The sequence below is a fragment of the Lynx canadensis genome, chromosome B4 (genome assembly GCF_007474595.2).
Source record: "Lynx canadensis isolate LIC74 chromosome B4, mLynCan4.pri.v2, whole genome shotgun sequence".
Lineage (NCBI taxonomy): Eukaryota > Metazoa > Chordata > Mammalia > Carnivora > Felidae > Lynx > Lynx canadensis.
Genome location: NC_044309.1, coordinates 104,811,335 through 104,836,455, shown reverse-complemented (window position 1 = coordinate 104,836,455; position 25,121 = coordinate 104,811,335). Strand labels below are relative to the sequence as shown.

General features: G+C 37.6%; 1 protein-coding gene and 1 pseudogene across 2 annotated transcripts in view; one reads left to right on the top strand and one right to left on the bottom strand.

Annotated features, from left to right (window-relative positions):
• The window catches only part of METTL25 (methyltransferase like 25), a 150,193-nt gene that overhangs the window by 69,563 nt on the left and 55,509 nt on the right, over positions 1-25,121 (bottom strand). For both annotated transcript variants that reach the window (XR_003970482.1, XM_030323320.1), the window contains exon 6: positions 227-321. Coding sequence is in view for 1 of the 2 variants with exons in the window: in XM_030323320.1 (XP_030179180.1) it covers positions 227-321 (95 nt within the window). In the remaining variant the exon portion in view is untranslated. The remainder of the gene's footprint in view (positions 1-226; positions 322-25,121) is intronic.
• LOC115518039 lies at positions 7,964-8,724 on the top strand (annotated as a pseudogene).

Genomic DNA, 25,121 nt, shown 5'->3' with positions numbered 1-25,121 from the left:
AAAAAATTATATGTAAAAAAGTATAACTATAAATTGTTACCACACTGCATGTAAAGTAGATAATGCTGGAAGGGCAAGTCATTTTTTAATCAAAATTTGCAATGCACAAAAGCATTAATAATGATGCTCTGCAAAACTTGGCATTTAATTCATGATATCAGCCAACAATAATAAATTCTGTAACATCTGGATAAAGTTCTTAGTCCAGAAAAAAATATAATCATACCAAACATGCTGACATTCTGGCATTACGACCACAGCACCATCTCTCTTCCTTTAAATAATGGCACATTGGAAATCCCCACTTGTCTTGGGTGCTTTCTGCAGATGGAGGAAAAATATGGATTATTTAAATAAGATTCTTCCTCTTTCAGTTAAAGTAAACAATCTATTGAGAAAGAAAAGCAGTTATTGAGAGAGTCAAACAGTAGTTAAACATGGAGGTAGTAATGTTTAACAGTTCATTCCAATCTGTTAATTGAAAGCATATTAATGTTATGAAAGTGGTATTTTCAACAACAGCTGTTTTGTGTTTAAGCTCTAGGTCTGATACTAACCAATTTGCCAAAATTATTTTTTCTAAGATTTAGCAAGAGCAATTTAAAATGGAAGTACTCTTTATGTTCAGTGTAACTATAGGAAATAAGTAATGAGATTCTTGCCATTTATTGCTGACCTGACTTTCTAAAAAAAAAATGATTTATTAAATGAAATTTGAGGAAAAAAAAATTAAAAAAAAAAAAAAAAAGGGCGCCTGGGTGGCGCAGTCGGTTAAGCGTCCGACTTCAGCCAGGTCACGATCTTGCGGTCCGTGAGTTCGAGCCCCGCGTCAGGCTCTGGGCTGATGGCTCAGAGCCTGGAGCCTGTTTCCGATTCTGTGTCTCCCTCTCTCTCTGCCCCTCCCCCGTTCACGCTCTGTCTCTCTCTGTCCCAAAAATAAATAAACGTTGAAGGAAAAAAATTAAAAAAAAAAAATGAAATTTGGCAATTTATTATACAACAATATTAATTCATCCCTAACAATGATGAAGCATCAATTATTTTTTCAGCCACTATATTCGCTTTCCAGAAAAAGAACAGCTGTATAAGCTCTTCTTTCTTCCTTGTATTAACAGGCTGCAATATTTTCAATTGTGATTCAATTTGGCTCAATTGCATATATGGTTTAAGTAACAACAACAAAAATCAACATTCACGGTTTAATCACACATATCTTTTGCCCAACTCACTTACAGAGTTGTGTACATGATTTGCTGATGTTCAAACCCTTAATGCAAAAGTATTAATTACACAGGGGTTTTGAAAAAGAAAACAAATGAGTTTCTTTTTTAAATTGAAGCCTGGAAAATAAGAGCTTAAATTTTATCAAGACTATGACAATTAAAAGAAAATAAGAAAAATATAAATTTTCTATTAGGTTAAAAAGTAAAAATAGAATTAAAACTTTGAAAACATAAAAAACTCTTTAAAAGAAAATACTATTGAAGTAGATTCAACTAAATACATTTCTCTGCTATAAAGGATCAGATGACTTTTGATTAAAACAGAGAAAGTTTAAATTTCATGAAGATCATAAGCCTGTGAAAGTGGTTTCCTTCTGTTCATAAATTAAGATTTATGATACACCTTACTGATAATCAGATGGAAGATATGGACCTTCCTCTGGGAATATAAATAATAATAATGCTAGTGTTTATACAGCACTTAATATTGTGAGGCACTATTGTAACTGCTTTAAATGTATTAACTACTTTTAGTCCCTACAGCAATTCTATGAGGTAGGTACAGTACTATACGCATGGTTCAGCTAGGGAAACTAAGCACACACAGGTTAAGTAAACTGCCTAAGTTGCAAAATATAGCACATGGTGAGGTAGGATTTAAACCTAGGCAATCGGGACTCCAGAGGCCATGCTCTTAACCACCAAGCTATATAAACAACTTCAATTACAAATGCATAGGACTTGTGGAGCCCTTGAAGCCTATCCAGGTCCTGGGGATCCTTGGACTACTTCCTCTATTTCCTAGATGACCTGAAATAGCAAGTTGAGTTTTATTTAAGGTTTTACAATTTTACTGAGATGTGATTACTGCTAAATGAAAGAATAACTGTAAAGTTTTTTTTTTCTTATAACCAAAAAGAGAAATATCTAGAGCTTACTGTAAAGGGTAAGGGGCTAGAGAGATGGGTTTGTGCTATTTTATTAAGAATAGTTAGGAAACATGCTAACCAATAAAATAGTTGGGTCTTGCCTGTCGCCCCCCTCCATCCCACATCCATTCTCTTCTTGTAGACAGGAATAGAGATTAAAGGCATGATGGGATTAGTCCTGGCAGTCTTTAGAAAGACAGTGGTGAAGCTGTGAGTATGTGGTAGGGGGAAGAGAGGGGTGGGAATTATTCAGAAGAATGCAGAGTTTTGGGATTCCCAATTGATTTCTAGTAATAAAGGGAAGATGAGGGCAGGGATACATAGGATTCCTGGTATATCCCGCTCTATTTTAGATGACACAAACATGGAAGCCAGCAGAAAAGACTTCTGAACACATGGGGCTGTCATTAGAAAAATGGAGGCTAGTAAAAGATGGTCTTACTTCACACATGTTCACTAATTTGTGCTGATGAAGGTGATGAGAGTAGAGAAAGGTTATGGTGTTCCTTAGGGCTCATAAACCTACTCTTTACTCCCACAATAAAGGCCTATATAGAAGGGTAATTTTTGTGTATAAGAGAGCTTCCTCTCCAACCCTACATTAACTGTAGTGGGAGAAGGACAGTCTTACTCAATGTATATGGCTCCCTGAATCCCTAGCCAAAACACCTAAGATCCTAGGGCAGTTTATAGGAACTGCCAGCCTTGGCTCAGGGCTATGTGAAATGTCATTAAAGCCTCTCTCCTTTGGACACCTGGTGGTTGTGGAATCTCCTTGAAGTTTTCTGAATCTACATCACAGTTTCCTCTGTGACTGAGGTCATGGTGGCCTCACAGTTCTGCTCATTTTTTAACAAAGTGCAAACAACTGATACAGAGACAAGACACCCTCAAAGTCAAACAAAGCCTTTCATGTACAGGTTCAATATTATCTTTGGAACCTATTTCACCAGCTTCATTCTGACTGCAGTGAAGAATGAAGCTCCCTTCTATGTCCTGAATCAAAGTCACAGAGTTCACTGTTTCTATTGTTATATATTTATCTCCTATTTAACTGTGTTCATAAATTCAGATCTAGTCAAAGTGAGCTTTAACCACCTTTATCAGTTATTTCCCCGGGGATCACTTTTATGCTATCTTTAAATGATAGTTTTGGAATAGATGAAGTCTCCTTTTTTTTTTTTTTTTTTCATCTATCCCATTTCTTCTCTGTTGGCTTTAGAAATCCATCCATCTCATAAAAGTAGAGATTCTACTAATTTTTCCTTCTTATGTTAATAATATTACTATCTACTTAACTAAACAAGTTTGAACTTTAGAACCATCTTCTATTATTCTTTCCTTTAATCCCCCAGTTCTCTTAGTTATATCCTTAAACATATCCTCTTAATTATACCTTCTTTTCATTTTCAGTCTTCATTAGCTTTTGACTAGGTAAATGTAATACCTACTAATTCTTTTTCTTTTTCCTTTAGTCTTGTCCATCCTTTACATTAAGAGTAACATTATCTTTCTAAAATAGACACATCTAACCATGTTACTCCAACAGCTCTTGCTTCCCTCACCACTAGCATCTATGAGATAAAACCCAGTACTTTTCTTACTGTGAATTTCAGGAGGTTCTGATGCTCCCTCTTTATAACATTCTCTTCCTCTGGTTCCATGATACCATGCTCTCTTATTTGAGGCCTGATGCTCATCATATCCCCTGACAGTTTGTTATTTTCTGTCTATTAAATTAGACATAAGGATTAATGCATAAGGATTAATCCTACCTCACCCTTTATACTTTTTTGAGGAAAGATTTTGCAAACTCAAGTGCTTTCAGTTGGTAAATAAGTGTGTGAAGCAGCTAGATACAATAAAATAGGTAATCATCAATTTTCATGGTAACCAAGTATCACATTTGCCCAGTCTTATTGCTATTTAAAGAACAATTGGAGCGTAACACAACTGTCAAAATTGCCAAAAATGGGCCCGTGGGCACTATCAGAGCCAGTGTGCAACCCCTGTTCTATCTGTGTGCTTTCCCTAGGCAGCCTTACCTATACCTCAATTTACACTGACAATTCCTGGATTAATTTCCTAGGTCAGCTATAACAAATTACCATACACTTGGTAGCTTAAAACAACAGAAAGGTATTCTCTCACTGTTCTGGAGGCTAGAAGTCTGAAATCAAGGTATGGGCTGGACCATGCTCCCTCTGAGGCTGTAGGGAAGAACTTTCCTTGCCCTTTCTTAGGATCTAGTGGTTGCTGACAATCCTTGGCATTTCAGGGCTTGTGGCTGTACCACTGCAGTTTCTGCCTCTGTCGTCCCTCTGGGTCTCTGTGTATCCTCTCCTCTTCTTATGAGGACACTAACTATTGGATTTAGGGTCCACCTTATTCCAGTATGACCTCATGTTAACTAGTTACATCTATAAATACCCTATACCTAAATGAGGTCACATTCTGAGGTTCTGAGTTGACACGACTTTTTGGGAGACACTATTCAACCTACTCCAATTCCTAAATTATATCTTCAACCTCTTCTCTAAGATCTAATTCTGATCACCAATAGCCTAACCACCAACTCCAAATGGATATTTCATTGGCACTTGATAATCAACATGTCCAAAATCTAAATAACTGAATGACACAAAACCAGATGTCCTAAAGTTTCCTATTTCGGTGACTAGCATCAACGTTTACTCATTTACATGAGTCAAAAAGCTCAGGAATCTTTTCACTTTCCCATATATAGCATGTTTTAGAAATTCCAGTTTATTTTTCTCCTAAATGTTCCTCAAATCCATTAATATTCTCTATTTCCACCATCCCAAACTACCTGCACTTCTATGAAAGCCTCTTGATTGGTTACCAACACCCACTCTTGCTCCTTATTTCAGTTTTAATACTGCAAAGTGATATTTTAAAAAATAAACTTCATCAGTTCCCTTCCCCGCTTAATAGATCCTTCTTTTCCTTTCAATATTAAAAACCAAGAAACAGACACTTAACAATAGAGAACAAACTGATGGCCACCAGAGGGGAGATGGGTGGGAGGATAGGTGAAATAGGTGACAGGGATTAAGGAGAGCACTTGTTTTGATGAGCATCAGGTGATGTATGGAAGTGTTGAATCATTATATTGTACACCTGAAACTAATATTACATTGTACGTTAACTAACGGGGATTTTTATTTAATTTTTTTTAATTTTTTTAATTTTTTTATTTTTTCTAAGAAATTTTATTTTATTTTTTTTAATATATGAAATTTATTGTCAAATTGGTTTCCATACAACACCCAGTGCTCATCCCAAAAGGTGCCCTCCTCAATACCCATCACCCACCCTCCCCTCCCTCCCACCCCCCATCAACCCTCAGTTTGTTCTCAGTTTTTAACAGTCTCCCATGCTTTGGCTCTCTCCCACTCTAACCTCTTTTTTTTTTTTTTTCCTTCCCCTCCCCCATGGGATTCTGTTAAGTTTCTCAGGATCCACATAAGAGTGAAACCATATGGTATCTGTCTTTCTCTGTATGGCTTATTTCACTTAGCATCACACTCTCCAGTTCCATCCACGTTGCTACAAAGGGCCATATTTCATTTTTTCTCATTGCCACGTAGTATTCCATTGTGTATATAAACCACAATTTCTTTATCCATTCATCAGTTGATGGACATTTAGGCTCTTTCCATAATTTGGCTATTGTTGAGAGTGCTGCTATAAACATTGGGGTACAAGTGCCCCTATGCATCAGTACTCCTGTATCCCTTGGATAAATTCCTAGCAGTGCTATTGCTGGGTCATAGGGTAGGTCTATTTTTAATTTTCTGAGGAACCTCCACACTGCTTTCCAGAGCGGCTGCACCAATTTGCATTCCCACCAACAGTGCAAGAGGGTTCCACTAACGGGGATTTTTAACTAGAAACTTAAAAAAAAACACAAAAAACAAAAAAACATTAAGACTCTGTTCCTTAACGTGATCTGCTTGTGCCTACCTCTCCAGCTTCATTTCATACCTTGTTCTCTGTTTCAGCCTTTTGTTCCACTTTCAGTTCTCTAAACTGGTAAAATACCTATCTCAAAGCTTTGGAATTTTCTATGGTAAGCCAGAGATTTCCACACTATACCCCATGATTCTCCTACACCTATATCTTGTAAATAGCCCCTTTGTAAGTACACTCATTTCAAATTATTCCAATGATGCAAACCCTACATCTACTTACTGTTAACTTCCTGACCGACACCCATTTCACTTAGAATAAGACTTGTAATATCCTATGCAGCTCTACGTGATCGATACTCTCCACCCAGAGCAATTGTCTCCCTGAGCTCCTCTCCTACTGGTCTTCCTTATGTCCACTCTGGCTTCTTACTATTCGTCAAATATGTCAGTTTATTCCACTTGTGTGGAATGATTTTCCCCCAGCTACTCACTTGGTGACTCACTTACCTTTTTCATGTCTTTGCTAAAATCTCACCTTTTAATGAAGTTTCTCCTGACCCTGTATTTAATTTACTTACTTAGATTGCTTATTATTTGTTCTCCTCCTTCTATTCTCATCCAATGTATTCTTTTTTTTCATTTTAGACAGAGAGAGAGAGAGAGAGAGAGAGCGCGCATGAGTGAGGGAGAGGGGCAGAGGGAGACAGAATCTTAAGCAGTCTCCATGCTGACACAGGGCTTGATCTCATGACCCTGGGATCACAACCTGAGCTGAAATCAAGAGCTGGATGCTCAAATGATTGAGCCACCCAGCCACCCCCGTATCCAATGTATTGTTGATCTGAACTTTTATAACTATTTCCTAAATAGTCTCCCTGTCCCTGATCTAGCTCCATGTCAATCTATCCTCTATACATCCCCAAATCACTACCTTTCAGAAATGTAGATGAGTATATGCAACTCCTTTGCATTAAGTCACTACACAAGAGATATTTTTATGGAACAAAACGTATTTTGTTTCCCACTGAATAATATTCTGACACCTCAGAACAGCATTCCTGGCTCTCAATATCTGGTCCTAATTTGCTTTTGACCATATTTTCAGTTTCTAATACCATCACCCTCAACTCATTCTCAGATACACATCTACATGGACTTATTTCACTCAGAAAAAGCCACAGTTTCTGCCTCTATGTTTCTTCTCCAAAAGTTCTCAAAATGTCCTTTCCTATCTCAGTCATTTTTCTAAATGAAGACCAAACATTGCCTCTTTTAAAAAGCTTTCTCTTATCCCTTAGTTATGAAAAATTATTCTCTCTTCTAGTCTTAACAGTATTTGGTTTATACATCCATCATTTATCACTTCTTTCATCCATTTTTTAAAATAATTCACAGTCATAGTTGATTAAGGTCTATGGGCCAGGAATATATCACTCTCAGATATGCATGAAAGTTCTTTGTAATTGCTTCTTAATTCCTCACTAGATCACCAGCTTCCCTAAGGGGAAAGAGAGTGTCTCACTTATCTGACATCATCTAGTGTCTCCTACAGAACTTTATTGAATTGAATAAAAACAATTAGATAGATGAACCAGTATTATATACATGCCCTCATTATATTTTGGAAAAAGAGATATTCTTTTTAAGTTTCTTTAAACCTAAATGAAATTTGAGTGGAATGATTTTATCTGGGAAAAAGAAACAGGTGTTATGCTTTTAAATATATAAATTTTTGTCACCTAAGTTAATAATCTTAATTTACATTACACCTCCCTAAATAGAGGGTTTTAGAATCTTATTTAAAATCACAATAACCATTACTGAAATACATAAAAGGTTGGGGGGGTAGGATAGAAAAAAACATACGGGCCTTTTCCGAGAGACTATGGTACTCAACAAGAATCACTCGCAGGGTGGCAGAATGATCGTCAACAACACTGAGAGCATCCTAATGTTTTAATACTGTGTGGAACTTACATTCAAAGACATGAAGAAGGTGCCTGTGGCCTTCAAAGAGACCAAGAAGTCCTTCATGGTGCTGTTTTATCTGATGAAGGACTGTGAGATCAAGCAGCCTGTGTTTGGTGCAAACTACATCAAGAGGACAGTGAAGGCTGGAGCAGGAGGTGGCTGGGAAGGCTCTGCAACACACAAGTTGACCTTTATGGTAGGGAGTGCCATCATGTTTGGACAACAGACACCGCAAGTGGCATCTCAAGCCTCCCAAGGTGAAGCCCCCAAAATAGAGTCTATGGGTATTCCTTACATGCTCAGTGGGACCTAGGTCTTTCCCTTGTCAATGGAATGTATCCACTGCCCCCACTTGAGGTTCCAGGACCTCCTATGATGGATGGGGTCATGGGTTATGTGCCCAATCCTAGGCCCATGGAACCTCCAGTCAGCATCCCTGAAGTCCCCTCCACTCCTGGAGCTGAAGGTAAAGCTGCAGAAGCGGCTACCAGAGACTATTACAATCTGGGTAACCCACATGATGTCTACACTCCCATGAACCAGCTTCGGCCACCTTCCTACTACCCATCTCCCCATGGAAGAAGAACCAGCATACCCTTCCTGCTCCTGCCTCCCACCCCTGCTCACTCTTCCCTACCCTTCCTTCCCCTTGGGACTGAGAGGTGACGGAAGGGCCTTGTTCTTCCTTCAGGTCTGATTATAAACCACTTCCTAGGGACTGGTGTTGAGGGAAAGGGGGCCCCTGACTCGGGAGCCATGCCTCCCAGCTTCTCAAGCTAGCCCAGAGCCCACGGCGCTGCTTGGATGCACTTCCCTCTCACTCATCCCTGGGTGATCACCTCGTTCCTGTCTTGCTCTGGTAGCTTCTACTCACAGAGGGACTTTCTGGCCACCTTGTCTACTCACTACAGCTCCCTCGTTTGAGAATCTACGTTATATTCAGCCTTGTGAGCTCCCCCAGATCAGCCTCATATGTCTTCCTGAGGGCCTCTGCCAGACCCCCTTCACATTCCCTCCACTCTGGTCTGTGCCTAACCATGAAAGGCCACCTTTTCAGTGGACTGTCAGCCCTCATTCCTATCCCAGCCTGCCTCCAGCCCGTCACACTCACCTTCCCCTCCCTGACCTGTCCTTGGTCATCTGTTGCCACTGCATTGTGACTTTTGGAACTTTAACACGAGCTTCCAGGTGGTGGGTGCCATCAATGCCAGGCCGCAGCAACAGGGAGGGAGCCCACTGCTTCCCTCCTAGTGCTTTTGGCATTTGTTTCTCTTTGCCTTCTTGCTTTTCCCTCTAGAAGGAACTTCCCAGACTGGAACTGGAGAATGAATGTTCATCCCACTATGACATCTGAGGACTGCTGGATGGGCTGGAACAAAGGCTCCTAACCCCTGGGGCCTGGCCTGAGCTTGTGTGCTGACCATGGCCTCTTACCAGCCCCTCACCCTGACCTCTTCCCCTTAAGTTTCATGCCTAATTGGTGATATACCCCCTAGAGGCACTAAAATTTGCTCTCATTTGCTTCTGGACTGGCCGTGAAGTGAGGAGATGGTTACTTAAAGAGAATTGTGTTTATTTGACAAAACAACCAGTTAATATACTAATGTGAAATAAGCCCTGTTTGCACCTTGATGTGTTTACTGCAAATGCGAAGTAGTAAAATGAAGTGACTGGGCGGTGGGGGGGGGGGGGGGGGGGGGGGGGGAGAATACATAAGGTAAGTGATTTTTGAAAAATTGTGCTTTGATACCTCACCCTCCTCTCTCCTGTGTAGTTTCTTTTACTGTTCATAACCTGACATTACATTTCTACTTATTTGTTTTCCAAATGCCTGATGCCTTATTAGAATATAAGCTTGATAAGGGCGGGGGCTTTGTTTTGTTCAATCTTGTATCCCTAGTACTTAGGATAGTGACTAGCATGTGATAGACACCCAATAAGTATTTCTTATATGAATGAAAAAAAATTACAAAATCCTGGAGTAAACCAAACTAAAACTGGGCAAGATTAACATGACTACCTGAAACAACAACATATAAATGAAGATACAATTTACACCCCAGAGAGGAGAAAGTGACATCCTAAAGACATCAATTCTCTCCATAATGATCTTTAAATTCAATGCACGACAATTAAAATCCCAACAGATTTTTTCATGGATCCTAACAATCTAATTTAAAACCCATTCAATACATGAATCATCTAAATCAGCTTTTACTTTGAATTTGGTCAGCAAAGTTTATTATGCCCATATATTATAAAGAAAATGAAATAATTTTAAAATCATTTTTTCTAAGCACAAAACATTTTGCAACTTTCCATATAAATTTGCATTATAAACTACACATACTTTAATCCTAAATGAAAGACTTAAGTAAGTTTTTCTACTTAAGCCTTATTAAATGTTTGATGTGATCAGCATTTTGATTCTCCTTGAGCAAGCTGTTTGGATAAATAAAATATTTCTTCTCCAAACATTGAAGTGGCCCAAATTGCTAATATTTCATATGTACTTTTAATATTAACTATCTCCTTCCTATGTTTTTTTTTTTTGCATCCATACTACAAATATGACAAAGAGCTCTAGTAAAATATGAAACAAAGATGCCTATTGTTCGACTTTCCTAGCTGGTATTGTTCACGGAGTGTGCACTGCCATGCCATCTGTAATTGACAACCCCAGACAATGGCTGGACTGCTGTCATCAATCCTTGCTTAACTAAAATCTCTTCTTTTGTGAAACTCATTCAGTATTCCTGTACTTGGTCTCTAAAACGAGTAAAATTGTATTTTTTACTTGAGAGAGCAATTAAGTAAAATTGTCACTTTTAAAAATACATAAAGTCAAACCCTTTTGAAAGAGAAAATGCATGAGGTTAGCTAAGAAAACTCTGAAAAAAATGAGAACGTTGGGGGACTTCTTCTAGCAGATTTCAAAGGTTCCAATAAACTATATTAATTAAGGAAGAATAGTATTATCAGACGAATCAACCGATGAAGGGACTAGAAGAGAACTCATAAATACATTATACGATAAAGGTGTCATTTTATATCAGTGTGGCAAAGCATGGATTATTCAATAAATAGCATTTAGAAAACTATAAGATTACAGACATTTCTTGAATCATACATACAAAATAAACCCAGATAGATTATGGAACTAGGTAAAACAAAAACTATAACTATAAAAGAGGAGAAAATTATAAAACAAATGTTAACCAATACAGGAGAAGCTAAGTAGAATATGATATGTCCATTCCATGGAATACTTTGTAGTGTGTAAAACAAATGTATGAAAAGAGCTCCAAGATATGTTGCTAAGTAAAAGGGCAAAACTATATTGTTCTTCTTCTTCTTTTTTTTAATCACACCTTCTTGCTCGTTTTTCTTATCTTCCCAACCTCCTCTGGAATGTGCTTGGGTTCAGTCTCTGTACTTCTTCATCATTTCTATTCCCTAAGTGATCTCATTCAGGCTATCTATATGTTAATAACTCGCATATTTTTTACATTTGACCCGTATTTGTCCTCAGGAATCCAGAATTATCTATCCAATTCATAACACAACTTCTGCACTTGAATTTCTAAGAGGCATGTCAAACTCAACCTATCCCAAACAACTTCCCTCTCAATTTTACTCTTTCTGCAGTCATATCCAGTTCACTAAATGACAACTCCACCTTTCCACTGTTTCAGTTCAAATACTTTTGAGGTATGCCCTTTTTTTCCATTCTTTTCCACACCTCCACTGTCAATAATTCTGCTGACAATACTTTAAAACTATATCCAAAATTTAATAATTTCTTCCTAATCTTCCCCTCTGACCTAAACCACCATTATCTCTCACCTAGTTTATTGCTCACCTGAATTATAGCTTCCTAAATGATCACTGTGCTTTGGCCTTTAACTATGTTTCAGTCGTATTGGTCTTTTTGGTGTTCCTTGAAGTAGCAAGCAAGCTCCTGCCTTGGGCTTTTTACATGCTGTTCCCTCTGCCTGGAACACTCTTCCTCCAAGATAACTGCATGGTTTCTTCCATCATCTTTCAACTGTCTACATACATGTTATCTTAAAAAAGCCTTCCCTGGCTACTCTATATAAAATACCATCCCTCCTCATCCCACTCTTACTCACTTTGCTTTAATTTTCTTAATAGCACTTATCACCATCTGATATACAATATATATATATATTAAATGACATGCAAGCAGGAGCTTTTTTTACCCTTCAATCTCTGTAGCTTCCAGAAAAGTACATGGCACACTGTAGACACACAATAAATATTTGTGGAGAGAGTGGATAGATGAATGGATGAATGATTACATCCAAATGATTCCTTTCCTCAGAAAAACCCAAGATATTTGTACATATGTATATGTATCTGCCCATGTACAAATACAGAAGCATGAGAAGGGATTATCATTGTGGGTAGTGACACTGAACAAAGACTTTCACTTTTTACTACATATTTGTATACTTTTAGAATTTGTTTTATAATGATAATATATTTATGTACTACTGATGCTAAAAGGTAAATATATAAAAAATGTTGCTTAATATTTTGAATGCATTCAGTTCAATTATTAAGCTTATTTTTTGTGTGACATGCATCTATATCATTTTTATAATGTTTATAATAAAGATAAAATATAGGTTGATAGGCATCTTAATGTTTTTCACAAAATATTGTTACTTTAACATAGGTCAACTACACATCATTTACCAGCCCTTTTATCTGTTTTTAAATTTAGTTTCTGTTCCATGTCATTCTCTTCAAGGACGGACTAAGACTTCTTAGGCTTCCTTAAAAGTATTCTTCAAGGGAATCTGAAGACTTGCCATGTAGAGACTGATACACTCTCAAGTAAAGATAATGTTTGGATTTTATTTGTAAAAATTTAGGAACTTATTTCTAACACAGTTTTTTTTTTTTTTTTAATTTTTTTTTCAACGTTTATTTATTTTTGGGACAGAGAGAGACAGAGCATGAAGGGGGGAGGGGCAGAGAGAGAGGGAGACACAGAATCGGAAACAGGCTCCAGGCTCCGAGCCATCAGCCCGGAGCCTGACGCGGGGCTCGAACTCACAGACCGCGAGATTGTGACCTGGCTGAAGTCAGACGCTTAACCGACTGCGCCACCCAGGCGCCCCTCTAACACAGTTTTATAGTTTGAAATTAGCATAGAGGCTATAGGACAATTCTATGAAAATTTCTTGATTTTCATTTCAAATTTTAAATGAGGTTAAGTGAATATGGTATTCAAAATATTACCTAAAGATAAAAGACATATTAAAATTATATTAAACTTCCCAGATTTCTTTTTTTTTTGTAGATGTTCTTTCTCTATCTTTTTAAATCAAATTTGTTGTTAAATTGGTTTCCATACAACACCCAGCGCTCATCCCAAAAGGTGCCCTCCTCAATGACCATCACCCCCTTTCCCTTCCTCCCCACCCCCCATCAACCCTCAGTTTGTTCTCAGTATTTAAGAGTCTCTTATGGTTTGCCTCCTTCGCTCTCTGTAACTTTTTTTCTCCCCATCCCCTCCCCCCGGTCTTCTGTTGAGTTGCTCAGAATCCACATATGAGTGAAAACATATGGTATATGTCTTTCTCTGCCTGACTTATTTCACTTAACATAACACTCTGCAGTTCCATCCACGTTGCAACAAAAGGCCATATTTCATTCTTTCTCATTACCAAGTAGTATTCCATTGTATATATAAACCACATGTTCTTTATCCATTCATCAGTTGATGGACATTTAGGCTCTTTCCATAATTTGGCTATTGTTGAAAGTGCTGCTATAAACATTGGGGTACAAGTGCCCCTATGCATCAGCACTCCTGTATTCCCTGGGTAAATTCCTAGCAGTGCTATTGCTGGGTCATAGGGTAGATCTATTTTTAATTTTTTGAGGAACTTTCACACTGTTTTCCAGAGTGGCTGCACCAGTTTGCATTCCCGACCAACAAGTGCAAGAGGGTTCCCGTTTCTCCACATCCTCTCCAGCATCTATAGTCTCCTGGTTTGTTCATTTTAGCCTCTCTGACCGGCAAGAGGTGGTATCTCACTGTGGTTTTGATTTGTATTTCCCTGATGAGGAGTGACGTTGAGCAGATCTTTTCATGTGCCTGTTGGCCATTTGCATGTCTTCTTTAGAAAAGTGTCTATTCATGTCTTCTGCCCAGTTCTTCACCAGATTATTTGTTTTTTGGGTGTGGAGTTTGGTGAGTTCTTTATAGATTTTGGATACTAGCCCTTTATCCAATATGTCAGTTGCAAATATCTTTTCCCATTCCATCGGTTGCCTTTTAATTTTGTTGATTGTTTCCTTTCCAGTGCAGAAGCTTTTTATATTGATGAGGTCACAATAGTTCATTTTTGCTTTTAATTCCCTTGCCTTTGGAGACGTGTCAAGTAAGAAATTGCTGTGGCTGAGGTCAGAGAGGTTTTTTTTCCTGCTTTCTCCTCTAGGCTTTTGATAGTTTCCTGTCTCACATTCAGGTCCTTCATCCATTTTGAGTTATCTTTGTGAATGGTGTATTCTGCACATTGCTGTCCAGTTCTCCCAGCACCATTTGTTAAAGAGACCATCTTTTTTCCATCAGATATTCTTTCTTGCTTTGTCAAAGATTAGTTGGCCATACATTTGTGGGTCCAATTCTGGAGTCTCTATTCTATGTGTCTGTTTTTGTGACAATACCATGCTGTCTTGATGATTACAGCTTTGTAGTAGAGGTTAAAGTCTGGGATTGTGATGCCTCCTGGTTTGGTTTTCTTCTTCAATATTACTTTGGCTACCACACAAATTTTAGGATTGCTTGTTCTAGCTTCGAGAAGAATGCTGGTGCAATTTTGATTGGGATTGCATTGAATGTGTAGATAGCCTTGGGTAGCATTGACATTTTAACAATATTTATTCTTCCAATTCATGAGCACGGAATATTTTTCCATTTCTTTGTATCTTCTTCAATTTCCTTCATAAGCTTTCTATAGTTTTCAGCATAAAGATCTTTTACATCTTTGGTTAGGTTTATTCCTAGGTATTTTATAATTCTTGGTGCAACTGTGAATGGGATCAGTTTCTTGATTTGTCTTTCTGTTGCTTCATTATTAGTGTATAAAAATGCAACTGATTTCTGTACATTAATTTTGTATCCTGCGACTTTGCTGAATTCATGTATCAGTTCTAGCAGACTTTTGGTGGAGTCTATCGGGTTTTCCATGTATAGTATCATGTCATCTGCAAAAAGTGAAAGCTTGACTTCATCTTTGCCAATTTTGATGCCTTTGATTTCCTTTTGTTGTCTGATTGCTGATGCTAGCACTTCCAACATTATGTTAAACAACAGCAGTGAGTGGACATCCCTGTCATGCTCCTGATCTCAGGGGGAAAGCTCTCAGTTTTGAGGGTGATATTAGCTGTGGGCTTTTCATAAGTGGCTTTTATGATGTTTAAGTATGTTTCTTTTATACCAACTTTCTTGAGGGTTTTTATTAAGAAAGGATGCTGAATTTTGTCGGATGCTTTTTCTGCATCAATTGACAGGATCATATGGTTCTTATCTTTTCTTTTATTAATGTGATGTATCACGTTGATTGATTTGCAAATATTGAACCAGCCCTGCAGCCCAGGAATGGATCCTACTTGATCATGGCGAATAATTCTTTTTATATGCTGTTGAATTCGATTTGCTAGTATCTTCTTGAGAATTTTTGCATCCATATTCATCAGGGATATTGGCCTGTAGTTCTTTTTTTGCTGGGCCTCTGTCTGGTTTGCAAATCAAAGTAATGCTCGCTTCCCAGAATGAGTCTGGAAGTTTTCCTTCCCTTTCTATTTTTTGGAACAGCTTGAGAAGGATAGGTATTATCTCTGCTTTAAATGTCTGGTAGAATTCCCCTGGGAAGCCATCTGGTCCTGGACTCTTATTTGTTGGGAGATTTTTGATAACTGATTCAATTTCTTCACTGGTTATGGGTCTGTTCAAATTTTCTATTTCTTTCTGCTTGAGTTTTGGAAGTGTGTGGGTGCTTAGGAATTTGTCCATTTCTTCCAGGTTGTCCAGTTTGTTGGCATATGATTTTTCATAGTATTCCCTGATAATTGCTTGTATTTCTCAGGGATTAGTTGTAATAATTCCATTTTCATTCATGATTTTATCTATTTGGGTGATCTCCCCTTTCTTTTTGAGAAGCCTGGCTAGTGGTTTATAAATTTTGTTTATTTTTTCAAAAAACCCACTCTTGGTTTCATTGATCTGTTCTACTGTTTTTTTTAGATTCTATATTGTTTATTTCTGCTGTTATCTTTATTATTTCTCTTCTTCTGCTGGGTTGGGGTGTCTTTGCTGTTCTGCTTCTAGTTCCTTTAGGTGTGCTGTTAGATTTTGTATTTGGGATTTTTCTTGTTTCTTGAGATAGGCCTGAATTGCAATGTATTTTCCTCTCAGGGCTGCCTTTGCTGCATCCCAAAGCATTTGGATTGTTGTATTTTCATTTTCATTTGTTTCCATATATTTTTCCAAATATATTTCCATATATTTCTTCTCTAATTGCCTGGTTGACCCATTCTTTCTTTAGTAGGGTGTTCTTTAACCTCCATGCTTTTGGAGGTTTTCCAGACTTTCCTGTGGTTGATTTCAAGTTTCATAGCATTGTGGTCTGAAAGTGTGCACGGTATGATTGCAACTCTTTTATACTTATGAAGGGCTATTTTGTGACCCAGTATGTGATCTATCTTGAAGAATGTTCCATGTGCACTTGAGAAGAAAGTATATTCTGACGTTTTGGGATGCAGAGTTCTAAATATATCTGTCAAGTCCTTCTGATCCAACATATCACTCAGGACCCTTGTTTCTTTATTTATTCTCTGTCTAGATGATCTATTCATTACTGTAAGTGGAGTATTAAAGTCTCCTGCAATTATCACATTCTTATCAATAAGGTTGCTTATGTTTGTGAGTAATTGTTTTATATATTTGGGGGCTCCTGTATTTGGTGCATAGACATTTATAATTGTTAGCTTTTCCTGGTAGATAGACCCTGTGATTATTATATAATGCCCTTCTTCATCTATTGTTACAACCTTTAATTTCAAGCCTAGTTTGTCAGATATAAGTATGGCTACTCCAGCTTCTTTTGACTTCCAGTAGCATGATAGATAGTTCTCCATCCCCTCACTTTTAATCTGAAGGTGTCCTCAGGTCTAAAACGAGTCTCTTATAGACAGCAGATAGATGGGTTTTTTTTTTTAATCCATTCTGATACCCTATGTCTTTTTGTTGGAGCATTTAGTCCATTTACATTCAGTGTTATTATTGAAAGATATGAGTTTAGAGTCATTGTGATATCTGTAGGTTTCATGCTTGTAGTGGTATCTTTGGTACTGTGGTCCTTGCAACATTTCACTCACAGAATCTCCTTTAGGATCTCTTGTAGGGCTCGTTTAGTGGTGATGAATTCCTTCAGTTTTTGTTTGTTTGGGAAAACCTTTATCTCTCCTTCTATTCTGAATGACAGACTTGCTGGGTAAAGGATTCTTGGCTGCATATTTTTTCTATTCCTCACATTGAAGATTTCCTGCCATTCCTTTCTGGCCTGCCAAGTTCAGTAGATAGGTCTGCTACTACCCTTATGTGTCTACCTTTGTATGTTAAGGCCCGCTTATCCCTAGCTGCTTTCAGAATTCTCTCTTTATCCTTATGTTTTGCCAGTTTTGTTATGATATGTTGTGCAGAAGATTGATTCAAGTTATGTCTGAATGGAGTTCTCTGTGCCTCTTGGATTTCAATGCCTGTTTCCTTCCCCAGATCAGGGAAGTTCAAGTACACCTTCAGTCCTTCTCTCTCTCTTCTTCTTCTGGAATTCCTATGATACGGATATTGTTCCGTCTGATTGCAACACTTATCTCTTTAATTCTTCCCTCACACTCTTGGATTTTTTAATCTTTTTCTCAGCTTCCTCTTTTTCCATAATTTTATCTTCTAATTCACATATTCCCTCTTCTGCCTCTTCAATCTGTGCTGTAGCCGCCTCCATTTTATTTTCCACCCCATTTATAGCATTTTTAATTCATCATGACTATTTTTTAATCCCTTGATCTCTGTAGCAATAGATTCTCTGCTGTCCTCTATGCTTTTTTGAAGCCCAGCGATTAATTTTATGACTATTCTTCTAAATTCTTGTTCTGTTATATTGCTTAAATTCGTTTGGATCAAGTCGTTAGCTGTTGCTACTTCCTGGAATTTCTTTTGAGAAGATATCTTCTGTTTCATCAATTTGGCTAGTTTTCTGTCCCTAATGCATTTTAAAAGCTTGTTGTATGCTCTGCACATGCGAGCACTGCTTTATTAAAGGAGGGTCATACACTGTCCAGGGCCTGGCCCTTCAGGAAGTGTTTTTTTCCGGGACTGTTACTTGCTCTCTGTTGTGACTTTGGTTATTTTATTACCCTACTCGTAGTAATATTTTGGACCCTCCACCAGATGTGCTTTGATTTGTTCCTTGGAGTAGCCCTGTAAAGGAAAACAGACAAAGGGGAGACAAAAACACGCAAACACACAAACAAAAACAAAAACCTAAAGACTAAAAAAAAACCCCAAAACACTGACTACAAGTAAAGAAGAGGGTGGAGGCGGTGCTGATGGAAGAGCACATACAAAGAGAGAAATGACAGGAGTGGGGAGGGGGGGAGGAAAAAATAAACATTGATTAGGCAGGTAGACTAAAAGGCTTAATCCAGAGAGAGAGAAAGGAAAATAAAGGAGGTGGGGAAAATGAAACAAAGATAAAGTTACCCAGACAGAGAAACTATATGGCTTGATTATTTCAGAGAGAGAGAGAGAGAGGAGTGTAAAGAAGGAGGTGTAGAAAATGTATCAAGATAATGGATTAAATATGTCTGTTTAGACAGACCAATGACCGGAGTAACCAGCCTAGGGGAGGGAAGAGATAAGGAGGAGAAATGGGGGGTGGGAAGGAGAATATATCTATGTATCCAGAATTGACCTAGTGTTAATCCAGGCAAGGCTGCAGCACTTGTAGGTAGTAGCTGTCCACAGGGTCTGTGCTGCTCTGGTGGATACAGTTAACCCAGTGCAAGGGGGTGTGGTTTGGCGTAATCTGAACCCACTTCCACTAGGGCCCCAGGAGTGATCCCTGAGGCCCCGTCTTGGTGGTGGCAGTGGTGGTGGGGGGGGGGGAGGGGGGAAAATGGTGATCCCCAGTCTCTTCTCCACGGAGCCAGACCAGTGGACTCAGTTTGAGTTGTCCTCCCTGTGCCATGGGCGCAAACAGGATGGTCCTTCTCGCTCCACCAACTCCCCTGACCCTGCACTTGGCTAGGATTCAAAGTCCCACTCCCTGTGTGCTATGGCCCTGGGGAAGCGCCTCTCAGTGCTGCCATACGTGGTCCCGGCTGGCTTTGTCTGTGCCGCAGCACTTCAGGGAGGACCACCTTCTCCTACTGCGACTGAGCCGCTGCCCTTGCTGTGAGCCCCTAGGTGGCGGACGCAGGCAGCCTTTGTTTTTTCCCGACAGCACTCCAGGGAAACGCGGCGTTTTCCTCCTGCAGTCTGCGCCTTCCGCCCAGCCACTATGTCCCTGAGCCCAGGGGTGGTGGAAGCAGGCTGGTTCTGTATTAGCATGCAGCCCTCCATGGAGGGTACCACTTCCTCCAGCTGCGGACTGAGACTCTGACCTACCACCGCACCCAGGCCTGGCTCCCCTCCTCCCCAGGTGCGCGAACAGGGAGCTGGCCCCAGTCCCAAGAAAGTTAGAGATCAGATTCCTCTCAGTCTCAGTCCGAGGTCTTTCTCCTGTCCAGATATGGTCCTGCACTTCCTTAGCCACTCTTTCTCTTCCCTTTGTCTTTCGCAGGAGGGGGTCCCTCCCCTCCTTGCCCATGCAACCCTTTTTTTAATCTCCCCCAGATCACTAAACTGCCCAGATTTCTGAAGCATTTATATATTACCAGTTGTTGAGTATATTAAAACTAAAAGAATAAATATAAATAAATGACTATGTAAATCAGACCTATACTCGTCAACAATAGCAAATATAGTAAGTTGAAGAATAAAGTCAAAACAGTACAACTAGAAAAGAAATAGCTAGATAATTTGAAAGTAGGTAAACTCTGGGGTGCCTGCATGGCTCAGCTCTTTAAGCGTCTGACTCTTCATTTTGGCTTAGGTCACGATCTCATGGTTTGTGGGATCAAGCCCTGCATCAGGCTCCCTGCTGGCAGCACCGGGCCTGCTTGGGATTCTCTCTCTCCCTCTCTTTCTGCTCCCTCCCCATTTGCACTCTCTCTCTCTAAAAATAAATACGTAAAAAAAAAAAAGTAGGTAAATCTTAAAAATTGCTCTATTCTCTTGAAATGATTAGAATACGTATGAGTATAAAAATTTGGTAACTTAAAAAGATAGAATTTATGTGTGGCTATCAAAAATGATTCAAGTTCTAAAGGAGATACTAGAGAAAGATCCTAGAATCCAAGACATTTAAAGAAAATCATAGCACAATCATATGTTCATGTTAATTAATTCATATATTCCATAAATACGTATTGAGCCCCTACTGGTCTTCTTCTGCCTTCACTAGAACATACCTTCAGTTTAAGTCAGTAAGATATATATTCCACGTATGGGCTTTTTCTACACAGGCTATTCCAAAGCACAGTTAGTTAGTCAGTGATAAAAGAGTCATTTATTATTTCTCATTTCTCTCTAGACCATGCCAAGTGTAGCCCTATTTATAATATCCTTCTTTCTGCATGCATCTCATCTCTACTTCTAGTTCCATTATATAAGCAACGTACTCATATTTCATTTATCCTTTCGTTAAGGGTGCAGCTAGGAATGTAATCTCAAGGGAATATGTAAATTATAGTGTACATACAACAGAAAATAAACAGCTAGTTTAAAATGTATCTATTACCTTGATAGTCATATCTGTGGTAAGATGTTGTTTCTTAATGACTCCTGCTACATAACTGTCCTGGTATTTTTGTGTATGACAATAAGAATGACAGAGTCTAGGTGCTGAGAGAAAATGTTCCATTGGTCTGGCAAAACTGCGATAGTAGCTCCCCAATACCGCTTCTTACCGTGACTGACAAGTTTCCTTGGCTGTTCTTGTTGGACTCTTTCCCAGTCTTTTATCAGTTTTGAAAAAGGAGTTTACACTGAGATACATATGGAACATCTGAAACATTAAGTCAATGAGACAGTCTTTACACTAACATTATGAATCATGTTGTGACTTCATTCCAATGAGAATTTCGCTCATTGTGCCAGACCAATGATGAAACAAATTTAGACAACTTGCTTATAATTTATTTACCAAGGGAAAAAGAAATGTGAGAATACTTATTTATAGCAAAATATTTTTCAAGATCATGTGCTGTATGGTATACAAATCCAAATTTGTATATAAAACTAGCAAAATGTAAACTAGTTTTTTTTAAAGCCTGTTTTATATTAGTTTGATAGTCAACTTTCTGATAACAATTTCTATTAGTTTTGATTTCATATTACTTAATATTTGAAACATAAACTATTTCTCTTTACTCTTTCAAGTAGAATATTAATTTTCTATTTTAGATTTAATCACATTCTTGACTTCTTTTATTTACCATGAGCACAAGGAGAACTTTTTTTTATGCTGAATAAATATAATCTCCATGAGCTTCAGAAACAACTTTATGAGTCATGAGAAATAATGATGTGCAAACTAAAGAAAGAAAGGGGCAAAATGTATTAAAACTCCATATTTAACTACTTCTAGACAACAAGAAGATGCCCTACAGCAAAGGAAAAATCAGAGCCAATACTCTAGAAAACGTATAACTGACTGAAGATTATATACAGCTGTCTATGTGAGGTAATTGTGTAAAGACTGCCAACTACATCTAGAAATCTCTATAGTTTTCCCATATTAATTGGCAAGAATTGTTCTGAGACATAAACCCATCTGAAATAGTGAGAAGTAATGTGATATTGTAACAAAAGCTTATAAACAGCTGAATCTACAAGGCTGACAATAGTCTCCTTATCTTTTGTCAGATTACAAGAGCAATACCTTATTCCAGCTGAGATAGCTTCTGATGGTTTCTTACTGAATAACTGAATAAGCTAATAAACTGTTAATATTGATAATTAAGTACATGAAAACATAACTATGCACTTACTGTAAATTATTATTAGATAACTTTATTTCTTAGAAACCAAACTTGGGGAAAGACAGAACTTACGGCCATTATTACACTGATTTTCAAAAACTCCATATTATCATTCAAGTGAAGAATCGAAGCAGGAAAGCAGAGTAACTGTTCATGCAAATCCGGCATAATTTAGAAAAAAAGGATACTGAAACTAAAACTAAATGTCATGATAAATATAGGTGAGGTTCCATTGAAAACAAAAGGCATATTTTAGAAAGTTACATTCAAGTCACAGAATCATTATCAGAGCCAGGAGAGACCTCCAAAATCAGGCTCACTGATTTATCCAAGGCTATATTATTGCAGAGACAGAAATAAAATTCTAAGCAGTCAAAGCATGTCCTCTTCTAGGTGGTGTTCTTAGACTCCTCTGGGCATTTATTTTATTTTTTATTTTTTTTTAGAAATACAGGCATAAAGAGAGAGACAATGAGAGAGAAGAATTTTTTTAAATGTTTGTTTATTTTTTGAGAGAGGGAGAGCTAGTGCAGGGGAAGGGCAGAGAGAGAGAGAGAGAGAGAGAGAGAGAGAGAGAGAGATAAAGGATCAAAAGCACAAACCATAAGACCATGACTTGAGCCAAAGTCAGACGCTTAACTGACTAAGCCACCCAGGCGCCCCTCCCCTGAACATTTAAATGTCACCATCTCTATGCTTCCAATGTAACTTATAACTCTAACATAGTACCTATCACACTGTATTACAGCTGTCTTTTGTTATCTGTCTTCCCATTGAGTTATACATTTCTTTAAAGCCTTTTATCTAGAAATCCCTGGTATCTAGCAGAGTGGGCAGTTAGTGGATACACAGTTCCTGGAGTATCTTCTAGATCTTAGCATACTCTATGTTGAATAAATGCTTACTGATATTCTCAATGCCCAAAGTTGTTACTGAATCAGCTCTTCTGTTTTCATAATTTCAGAGTCTTTATTTTAATTGCACATTGGTTTTGAATTCAAAGGAGTTGCTAAAAAAAATTCTATGCCCCAATATCCAAATTCTGGATCAAATATTAATGATTTATAGAAAGACTAAAGAAAGTTCCTTGAAAAGAATATGAAATATAATCAATCATTTGTAACTTATGTTTTTTAAGCTTTCTTTTCTTCAAGGAATTGTCTGAAATGTAACTATAGTTTTTAAATAATAATTTGTTTTTATTTTTATAGGTTTTAGGCTAAAACTCTTAGAAAATAATTTAAGTGATGAATATGTGATGTAGTAGGCATCATGATATATAAATAAAGCAAAGTATTTTCTCTTCAATTTTGAGTTTATGAATAGAAAAAATCCCTGTGATAATCAGGTATGAAATTACAGTCCTTATGTGAAAAATTGGACTGAAAAAGAAACAAACTTGGGGAGATACAAATACTCTTTTATACCTGTCAAAATAAAGCAACTCATTCTTCTAACAAATACAAATTTAATATCTGCTATATATCAGACATTGTTTGGGACACTTAACAAATTAGGTGATTTGCAGTTCAAATGAGCAAATTAACTTACTTGTAACAAACATAAATTCATATTTATTTTACACTATGTGTTATAGCCAGTGGTGTCATGAAGCTGGCTCCTAATGGCTCTAGAGAAAGCCGACTGTGTCATTTCTTCCCAGTTAACATTCAGTGACATCAGGATGGTAGCTTCAAATTGGCCAAGTGTATTTATACCATGGAAATCAGGAAACACTAATATTAGGGGCTTTTATTCAGGGGCAAAGCCAACCATTAAAAATTTACCACCATACTACTGGCTGTAACCCATTAAGAGGGTCATAAAATCAAGTTAGTCAATTATGACCAATATTTTATAAAATTTAATAGAAAGGAATAAAATAAAAACATTAGCATGCATTAACTGTTGTAAGATCCAGTATCTTTCAAACAACAAACATTAATTAACCAAAAAGAAAAAAAATAAGCACTTTCCTTGTGAAATTTCTGTACCAGTTTATCTATTAGTCTATTCATATAATACAGGGTAGTGATGTAAAATATATTTCTTAATGTGGAACTGAGTTTTAAAAAGGTGAAACCAGTATTATAATCAAGAGAACAAATATAATCTTCTTCCACAAACATGTTTTACAACCTTTGTGGTCATCATATGCTTTGTGGTTAAAGATTACATGCTTCAGAGAGAAATAAAAACTTCATAGTTAATGGGTAGGTATTTAGAAGGTTTTTTCTTTCTTCTCAAGGAAAACCAAAGAGGGAATTATAATTTATGAACACAAAGGAATCTGAGTTTTTGTAGGTTTAAAATTAAATAAGACCTCTGTCTCATCAGGATAGTGTGCTTTCATCATTTTGCTCTAGTGGCCTCTGGAATGTAAACCTTCTCTTTCTGTTTCTTATCTTTGCTAAGAAGGGCAAAGCCAGTCCAGTACCTTGAGAATTCCCAAACTACTTATGTCAACATAATTATTTCTTCTCAAGATGTCTCATCAAATACCTTCGTTTTTTCTTTGGTTTTAACCAGTATGGAATCAGATTTTTCTTAATTTTATATCATGTTATCCTTTTATTGAGCACTTGCTACATATATTATGATGAATGTTAGGCATTAAAAGAAAAATTTCAGAGATAACCTTTTTGTTTTAAAGTTGCTCAAAGAAATAAATACTTACCTATCTTGAAAAGATTAAACCCAAACCATTATTTAATGCTAATTAAATAATGGGGTAGGTGCCAAAGCGAAAGAGCACATGAAGAGATCATTGCCCTTCTCCTCTTACAGAGTTAGCGGTCTCATTTTACTCAACCCTCAAAATCAGTACACAACAGAGACAAGACAGGAAAGAAAACAGGCAGAAAGAAGAAGAAGGGGTG